The 9,946-nt window shown below is 47.7% G+C and overlaps 1 protein-coding gene across 3 annotated transcripts in view; it reads right to left on the reverse strand.

Moving 5' to 3' along the window:
• The window catches only part of LOC132832538 (CD166 antigen-like), a 54,149-nt gene extending 53,591 nt beyond the window's left edge, over window positions 1-558 (reverse strand). For all 3 annotated transcript variants that reach the window (XM_060850626.1, XM_060850625.1, XM_060850624.1), the window contains exon 1: window positions 417-558. In XM_060850626.1, coding sequence (XP_060706609.1) covers window positions 417-486 — 70 coding nt within the window. In that variant the 5' untranslated portion in view covers window positions 487-558. The remainder of the gene's footprint in view (window positions 1-416) is intronic.
• Between the last annotated feature and the right edge of the window lie 9,388 nt (window positions 559-9,946).

Consider the following 9,946-nt stretch of genomic DNA (forward strand, 5'->3'; position numbering starts at 1 on the left):
CTTTTCCAGCAATTCTTGTTTTTGTTGTTGACACTGATTCTGACCCTAAATCTATTTTAACCTAAACCATAACCCAATTGAACAGTTAGTCTGTGTCCCTTTCCCTAATTCTAACATTTCACTCTCATTCTGGCTAAGAGCTGAAACCTGAATGCAACCTTTCGCCTATCCCTATCCCTGACCCTCATCTTATCATGGCCTTGTTCCCAGTTTGAGTCATAATCTTAATGCTGACCTTATCCCTAGCCTTTACTATAACTTAAACACAACTTTAATTCCAATTCTAATCATTGTCCAAACCCAAACTTAACTTTAGTGCTATCCCTTTCTCCAATCGAATCTCTGATCCTGCCCCGACCTTCAACATAGCCATTAATCCGAGCAGAATCCCAGCATCAATACGATCAAATACTTACCCAGTGAAGAGGTGAGGTGAGTGCAAATCGAGATGAGAAGTCCGTAGGTAAGAGCAGGAGCAGTGGCCATGCTGAGAGTGATCTGAGGAATTGAGGATGTGTTTACTAAGTGTTTCCAATTGCAACTCAAGTGCAAGATTATTTCTTCGATCAGTTGGGAACTCCTACCAGCTGCAGCACAGTTTCAGTGAACATTAACCCTTTCCTTGCAGGGTTACTTGCTGAACTAAACTTTTGCCTTCAGACATTCTAGCCCACACAAGACATGATAGCCAATTAAAAATAATGTACAATATTGATCTCTATGTAATATAAAGCGCGGGGGTAGCATGGTGGCCTAATGGTTAGTACTGCTGCCTCACAGTCTTGGGCTCAATTCTAGCCTCAGGTAACTGTCTATGTGAAGTTTGCATGTTCTCACTGTGTGTGTGTGCGTGTGTGCATGTGTGTGCATATGTGTGTGTGCCTATGTGTGTGCATGTGCGGGAATATGTGTTGCGCATATGTGTGTGTGTGTGTGTGCGCGTGTGTGTGTGTGTGTGTGTCTGCATGTGTGTGCATGTGTACGTGTGTGCGTGTGTGCATGTGCGTGCATATGTGTGTGTGCATATGTGTGTACGTGTGTGTGCGTGTGTGCGTGTGTGTGTGTGTGTGTGTGTGGGTGCTGTTTTCCTCTTGGGTTAGTTGGATTGGCCATGTTAATTGAATTTATTTATTGTCACGTGTACCGAGGCACAGTGAAAAGCTTTGTCTTGTGAGCATTACAGGCAGATCACAGAGTTAAGTAGCACAGATAGTAAATAATAGGTAAACAGCGGCAAAAACACAAACACAGGGACAGGCGAATGTTAAGAGTTTGTGAGTCCATTCAGTATTCTAACAGCAGTCGGGTAGAAGCTGTTTTGAAACCGGCTGGTGGGTGTGTTCAGGCTTCTGTACCTTCTCCCCGATGGTAGAGGTTGTAGAAAAACATTGCCAGGGTGGGATGGATCTTTGAGAATGGTGGCGGCCTTTCCTTGACAGTGGGCCTGCTAGATTAGATTACTTACAGTGTGGAAACAGGCCCTTCGGCCCAACAAGTCCACACCAACCCACATCCACCCAGACCCATTCCCCTACACCTAACACTATGGGGCAATTTAGCATGGCCAACTCACCTGAGCTGCACATTTTTGGACTGTGGGAGGAAACCGGAAGACCCAGAAGAAACCCACGCAGACACGGGGAGAATGTGCAAACTCCACACGGTCAGTCACCTGAGGTGGAAATTGAACCTGGGTCTCTGGCGCTGTGAGGTAGCAGTGCTAACCACTGTGCCACCGTGCTGCCATAGATGCATGCTTTAGATGTGAGGTTGGCCTTTGTGATTGTCCAAGCTGAGTTCACCACTCTCTGTAATCATCTCCAATCTTGAATGAAAATGTGTTGCTGGAAAAGCGCAGCAGGTCAGGCAGCATCCAAGGAACAGGAGATTCGACGTTTCGGGCATAAGCCCTTCTTCAGGAATCCTGAAGAAGGGCTTATGCCCGAAACGTCGATTCTCCTGCTCCTCGGATGCTGCATGACCTGCTGCGCTTTTCCAGCAACACATTTTCAGCTCTGATCTCCAGCATCTGCAGACCTCACTTTCTCCTCCAACCTTGAATAGTACAGTTGCCATACCAGGTAGTGATACATCCAGGAGAAAGTGAGGACTGCAGGAGTACCAGAATTGAAAAATGTGTTGCTGGAAAAGCGCAGCAGGTCAGGCAGCATCCAAGGAGCAGGAGAATCGACGTTTCGGGCACAAGCCCTTCTTCAGGAATGAGGCTGGTGTGCCAAGCGGGCTGAGATAAAAGGTTGGGGGGAGGGAATTTGGGGGAGGGGCACTGGGATATGATAGGTGGAAGGAGGTTAAGGTGAGGGTGATAGGCTGGAGAGGGGATGGGGGCGGAGGTGTCGGGAAGAAGATTGCAGGTCAAGAAGGCGGTGCTAAATCCGAGGGTTGGGACTGAGATAAGGTGGGGGAAGGGGAAATGAGGAAGCTGGAGAAATCTACATTCATCCCTTGTGGTTGGAGGGTTCCTAGGCGGAAGATGAGGCACTCTTCCTCCAGGCGTCGTGTGGCCAGGGTCTGGCGATGAAGGAGGCCAAGGACCTGCATGTCCTTGGTGGAGTGGGAGGGGGAGCTAATGTGTTCAGCCACGGGGCGGTTGGGTTGGTTGGTGCGGGTGTCCCAGAGGTGTTCCCTGAAACCTCCTCGTGGGAGCACAAGGAAGCCGATGATTGTATTGGCACTACCTCGAGCTTCCACGAGGAGGTTGAACATTTCATCCACTTTACTAACACCTTCCACCCCGACCTCAAATTTACCTGGACCGTCTCAGATTCCTCCCTCCCCTTCCTAGACCTCTCCAATTCTATCTCGGGCGACCGACTCAACACAGACATTTACTACAGACCGACCGACTCCCACAGCTACCTAGATTACACCTCCTCCCACCCTGCCCCCTGTAAAAACGCCATCCCACATTCCCAATTCCTCCGCCTCCGCCGCATCTGCTCCCAGGAGGACCAATTCCAATACCGAACAACTCAAATGGCCTCCTTCTTCAAAGACTGCAATTTCCCCTCCGACGTGGTCGACGACACTCTCCACCACATCTCCTCCACTTCCCGCACCCTGCCCCTCCAATCATTTTTACTGCCCCCTGCCCCCTGTAATTTTCAGTAATTGGGGTTATTCCTTGATACACAATGAACCTTCGAACTCTGGGGAGCCCTATCCTGCTGTTGTTCCAAAGGGTGCTGTGGGATTGGTTAGACCTAGCTCAGAGGATTGTTAGGTTCAGGTATACCTTATCAGAAAGAGAACACCTCCGTCAGTTCAGCGCCCCTCAGAGAGTGGACAGAAACCAGGGAGTTAAACTAATTGCACAGCTCTCTCAGAAGAGGAGAGTGGGTAGTTTTAATCAGAACTGTTGTTGGGAAAGCCGAGCGGTTGGCAGATTACAGCACGCCCATCACTGACTTCAGAGTCAAGCAGACTTTGAACAGAACCAGTGTCTGGACCCAGTCTCTCTGCAGAGAGCCAGCATAAACTCAACGAGCTGAAGGATCTGTATTATTTCTCTTCACGGATGCTGCCAGACCTCCTGAGTTTTTCCAGCAACTTCTGCTTTTGGATCTCTATTTACCGCCTGTCTTAATTCACACTAAATTCCATTCCCCTGTCAGCTCTGAGCTCAAGGACCCTGGGTCAAGTTGCGTCTCAATTTTTAAATTTTCATCCTTACTTTCGAATCTCTCCATGTCTTTATCCCTTCCTAACTCAGTAATCTCCTCCAGGTCGGGGGAACGGTGTCAATTCAGAGTAGAAATAGGCTATTTGTCTCTCACAGCTATCTGCACCCCTCTAATTCTGACTTCTTAACGAATCACCTCATCGCTAATGGTTAGGCCTGAAGTTGCTACGGTGACATTTGTATGTTACACTTTTCCACCTTGCTTGTCTCCATTAAGAGATCTCCTTGAACCTACACCTTTAACTAAACTTTTGTTTGTCTGATCTCATATCCCTTTGTGTACCTCGGCGTCACACCTTGTTTAATAACATACCCTGTGAAGCGCTTGGGGATTTTGTTTTGAGTCGAAGGTGCTGTAGAAATATTGGTGAAAGTAGTAGCCATCAATTGAGAAACGTCTTTGAGTCTGGTGACTTCCAAAACATTTACCGTTGAACTTTATTTTATTAGCAATACTCGTGTTAGTGCAGTTGTCTAAATTGTACACATGCAAATAGCGCTCTCCACGTAGACACTAATGAATGTTTTTAGGAGAAGGTTCCGGAGTCCTGGCTATCCCAGTGTTAATATTTAGCTTTCTGGATGAGGTCCCCTAAGCGTTAAAAATGTAAAGACGGGGTATTTAGACCTATTCCTGTCAGCATATTTCATTGCCAAGTTTTTGCTGCATGACTCCCTTTTCAAATTCCACAATGATTTGCTTTGTCTTAACAATATCCTTAACTATCGGAATAAAATGTAAACTATGTAGAGCAGGCAATAACACGATGTAGGAAGTCATTCCCACAGGTGATTGTTTCCAAATTATTAGCACTCGCTGTGGTCACTGTTGTTGCTGTTAAGTCTGAGTCTCCAACGAGACCTCTCTTGGCTCTGCGACAATCTCCCTCACTGTCCGCACATTTGGAGCCTTCTGAAAACCGTTCCTCCCACCTTGTTGTGGATAACCCTCCCCACCTTCATGTCCCCCACATTTCACTTCACTCTATTCCATTCTCTTTTATTCATTCATGGGATGTGGCCATTGCTGGCAGTCTGGTGTTTATTGCCTGTCCCTAGTTGCCCTTGAGAAGGTGGTGATGAGCTGATTTTTTTTTAACCGCTCCAGTCCATGTGCTGTAGGGACACCCTCCAATATCATTAGGGAGGGCATTGCAGGAGTTTAAGCCAGCGATAGTGAAGGAACATTTCCAAGTCAGGACGATGAGTGGCTTGGAGGGAAACTTGCAGTTGGAGGTATATCTGCTGCCCTTGTCCTCCTGGAGAGGAATGGTTGTGGGTTTGGAAGGGGCTGCCTTGGTGCATCTTGTAGATGGTACACACTGTTGCTAGTGGTGGAGGGAGTGGGTGGGTGTCAATGTGGTGCTAATCAAGTGGGCTACTTGACTTGGATGGTTTTGAGCATCTTGAGTGTTGTTGGAGCTGCACCCATCCAGGCAAAGTGGGGAGTATTCCATCACACAGGGTGTAATGCACAGCAAAGAAGACTACAGCAATGAGTACAATGGGATCTTGATCAAATGGACCAAATGGCCAAGGAGTAGCAGATGGTGTTTATTTGAGATAAATGTTGTGAGGTACTGCATTTTGGAAAGGCAAATCAGGACAGGACTTACACACTTAATGGTAAGGTCCTGAGGAGTGCTGTTGAATAAACAGACCTTGGAATGTAGGTTCATAGTTCCTTGAAAGCCGAGAAGGCATTTGGTGTGCTTGCCTTTATTGGTCAGTGCATTGAGTACAGGAGTTGGGAGGTCATGTTGGAGCTGTACAGGACATTATTTCGGCCACTTTTGGAATACTGCATGCAATTCTGGTCTCCCTGCTATGGGGAGGACCTTATGAAACTTGAAAGGGTTCAGAAAAGATTTACAAGGATGGTGGTGCATGTATGGAATAAGCTGCCAGAGGAAGTGGTGGAGGCTGGTACAATTACAACATTTTACAGGCATTTGGACTGGTATATAAATAGGAAAGGTTTAGAGGGATATGGGCCAAGTGCTGGCAAATGGGACTAGATTAATTTCAGATATCTGGTCGGCATGGATAAGTTGGACCGAAGGGTGTGTTTCTGTGCTATACATCTCTATGACTCTATGATGTACCTGACCTTCAAGGCATAAGTCAGGAGTGTGATGGAATACTGTCCATTTCACAGGATAACTGTAACTACAACAACATTCAAGAAGCTCAATGCTAGCCCAGTGAAGCAATAGACTTTATTGGCATCCTAGCCACCATCTTCAACATTCACTCCCTCCACCTCTGATGCACAGTGACAGCAGTGTCTACCAGCAACAAAAGGCACTGGAACAATCCACTGCTTCTCCTTCGTCAGCACCTTCCAAACCTCTATCACCTGGAAGGGCAAGAGCAGAGTTTGCAAGGGGAACACTACAACCCGCCGTGGCTTCAAGTACTTGGGCTCTGTAGTGATGGTAATGAGTGGACCTCTTGGATTTGAGTTCCCTAATTGGGGCTGTGAACCTGGTCCAGTCAGAGAGCCCTGGCTGACAGACATAAAGAGGAGTGTCAGAGGTTCCGTTCACTCAGCAGGATCAGTGTCAAGGACTCTCCCATGTGCCACTAAAGGGCCATGTGACAGGATACCGGCCTCAGTGGAGTTATTTCACTTCACTGTACTCCTTTAATATACCCCTGAATACCTGCAACCTTGCTCCAATGCTTGGCCATCCTTTGTTTTTTTAAAATTCAATCCAACCAGCTACCTCCTTCTTCACCTTGGCATCAAAATTATTTGGTAAATATGGCTGTTGTTAAGGACACGGGGGATGCTTCGATGCAAGTTAAAAGCTGCTATGTGAATGCAAGTTGTTTTTATTGTTCTTATCTAGACTGGCATCACCCAATCTTCTCGAGCATCTGTCTAGGTCAGTCAACGCACTTGAATTGGAGTGGGCTGTTCAGCCCCCCCAAAACAAGATGGCTGATCCATTTAGCCATCGTGATACCATAACCCTTAAAATCCTAAGCCCCTCCAGAAAATCTAGCCTTACCTAGAAGGCCACATGTTGAACTTTCACCCCCTGTCTGGAGCACAAACTCCAGACAGTGTTTCCATTGTTGTCTTTTGGTCCCTTTTACCTGTTTAGGTGTACACCAAGAATTATAGGGTGGAGGAGCAGGAAGTAGCCATTTGGCCCTTTGGGGCCTGCTGTTCCATTCAATGAGATCTTGCCCGATGTGGTGGTGGTTCTAACTCCCCATAACCTATGGCTTCCTTGTCTGTCAAAAATCTGTCTGAGCCAGCCTTGAACTAATTTAACGTGCCATCCTCTACGCTTTGAGACCATTTGTGCTGTGGGGGCTGACACCATCCAAAGCATTCAGAGGAGAGCATAAGTCGAAACAATGGCCACGTGGCATTACCGCAGGTTGACTTAAGCTGGAACTCAGCTAATGTCCTGGGGACACAGGTTCAAATCCTGCCACGGCAGATGGTGGAACCTGAATTCAACTGGGGAAAGAGAAATCTGGAATTAAGAATCTACCGTTACTGATTGTCAGGAAAAACCCGTCTGGCTCATTAATGCCCTTCAGGGAAGAAGTCTGCCATCCCCACTGGTCTGACCACCATGTGACTCCAGGTTCAGAGCAGCACTGAGTGACTACCCTCTGAAATGGCCACTCAGTGCTAGGGACAGGCAATAAATATTGACCAGTCAGTCGTGCCCACATCCCCTGAGTGGACAAATTCGTTGCCGCCTTTGACCACTGTGTCCGTATCTGAATGAATTGACCTTAGAGCTGCCTGAGTTCATGCCTTCCTATCTTACACACACCTAAATACCTGCTGTAAACTTGCGCAATGTGAAACTGGAAGCCTATAAACAACATAACTTCTGCTTGTTGGGTCTTGTCTCAATGATGATTCAGTGCTGAATGTGAGGGCAGGGGTCCACCACAATTAATCGGTCCATCACACCACATTACAGAGATTCCAGCAAGCCAGCCCTCACTCCCCACCTCCCCAATATAAGGACATGCCTTCTCCTTTTCATTTTAATCCAGAAATATTCTTACACACGACTAATGCATTTTCCCCATCACCAAATCATCCGTGGCATTCCTCATCTATTCACCATTACGAGTAAATCACTGGTGTTTCCCAGTCCATTTATTTACAAGCGTAGCCTACTAAGAGTGACAGAGTGGCTCAGTGGTTAGCACTGCTACCGCACAACACCAGGGACCTGGGTTCAATCCCACCCTTGGGTGGGTGACTGCCTGTCTGATGCTTATACATTCTCCCTGTCTCTGTGTGGGTTTCCTCCAAAGATGTGCAGGTGAGGTGGATTGGCCATAGGATTTGCAGAGTTATAGGGTTGGAATACCCTTTGGAGGGTCAGTGTGGACTCAATGGGCTGAAGGGCCCACTTGAAAACTGTAGGGGTTCTATGATTGTAGACCACCAAAGGAGAGAGAGGAGAACTGGAAGGAGAGATAAAGTTTTCTGCTGTCTATCTGTCTCTGAAGGCATCGAGAATATTGGTGGCCACTGCCACAAGGATATTTTATTCTCTATAAACGTTAGTTTCTGCAATTAAACCCTCTGTCGTTGTTGTTGCCTCACGTCATCATGTAAGACCTGTCGAATCGTGCAAGGATCTCAGAGATTTACAGAAGGACAGGGCTCATTGAGTCAGTTCCCAGCTCTCGGAGACCCTGAACTTCAGGAGTTAAAGCTGTTTGGACTGAGAAATGTGATGGAGACATCACAGACAAAATCGACATGTACGAAAATATAAAATGCAGGCAGTGCTCCGGTAAGTCAAGGCAAAACGGTTCAGAGAAAATCGGGGGTTGGAGGGGAGGGTGAGGGAGGCAAACCAGTGGGTTGCAAAAGTGTCCCAATGTTGCTGGCCTGCAATGGGAAATGGTTAACCCAGAGCCGAGAATGAATCTCAACCTGCACCTGCACTGGGCAATGGTTACAGCCGAATCCTCGCCTGGTGGGAGGTGCTGCCCCCTGCCCCCTGCAGTCTAATGGTGTTCCAGTTCCCTGTTTGCCTCCCCCTTTGCCAGCTTCTTTGCAAGTCTGATCTCCTGCAGCAGTGTCGCAGTGGGAAGCACTGGCATGGCAGAGTTTCTGTTTGGCCGATACCAGCCATCGGGAAAGAAGATGGCATGGCTATTGCTTCGCCTGGACCGCTGTGCCAGGCCAGTTCTCCCTGTTGGTTCTTTGGATTGGGACATTGAATGCCCGCTGGTTTGGTGAGCTGAGGAGGTGGGTGAGGCACGGTATTCAGTCCGTGCACCAACACCTTTGCTGTGTGGAAGGCATGGTTCTGGGAAAGAGGGACTTCAGCAATGAATAAGATCAGGAGAGCTGTCAAACCACCTCAGAGAAGGGTGGCACAGTGGCTCAGTGGGTAGCGGTACTAACCAGGGACCACGGGTGACTGCCTGTGTGGACTTTGCAGGTTCTCCCCATGTCTACATGGCTCACTCCAGTTTCTTCCCACAACCCAAAGGTGTGCAGACTTGGGTGGACTGGCATTGGGAGATGAGGGTTGCAGGGACGGGGTGGGTCAGGGCGGGATGCACTTTGGAGAGTCGGGATAGGCTGAGTGGCCTGCTTCCACAATGTAGCGATTCTATTCTATGAGTCTGAGGCTCAAGACTTTCGGGAGGGTTGTGGGTGGGAAGGGGAGAGAGTTGGAGTAATGTGTTAACATCAAGACCCAGTGAGATCATGACCTAATGATGATACAAAGACAAATCAGCTCCTGCACAAGGATGAAATGTTTCCCAAGAGTAGCCAATTTAAACAGGAGCTCCCAATCGTACCATACACAACACCTACAAGGGCAAGGGCAGCAGCTATGTGGGAATAACGTTTGGATATATATACATAGTACCTTTACTGTCACTGGGCAAAGTCCTAAACTGTCAAATTACTCCCTAACAGTTCTATGGCATTAATGACATACAAGTGTTTACCCCATAACAGCCCTGTGGTATACACCCCATAACAGCCCTGTGGTACACACACTATAACCGCCCTGTGGTATACACCCCATAACAGCCCTGTGATATACATACTATAACAGCCCTGTGGTATACACACTATAACCGCCCTGTGGTATACACACTATAACCGCCCTGTGATATACATACTATAACCGCCCTGTGATATATTCCCTATAACAGCCCTGTGATATACACCCCATAACCGCACTGTGATATACTCCCTACAACAGCATTGTGATACACACCCTTAAA

The sequence above is a fragment of the Hemiscyllium ocellatum genome, chromosome 35 (genome assembly GCF_020745735.1).
Source record: "Hemiscyllium ocellatum isolate sHemOce1 chromosome 35, sHemOce1.pat.X.cur, whole genome shotgun sequence".
NCBI lineage: Eukaryota > Metazoa > Chordata > Chondrichthyes > Orectolobiformes > Hemiscylliidae > Hemiscyllium > Hemiscyllium ocellatum.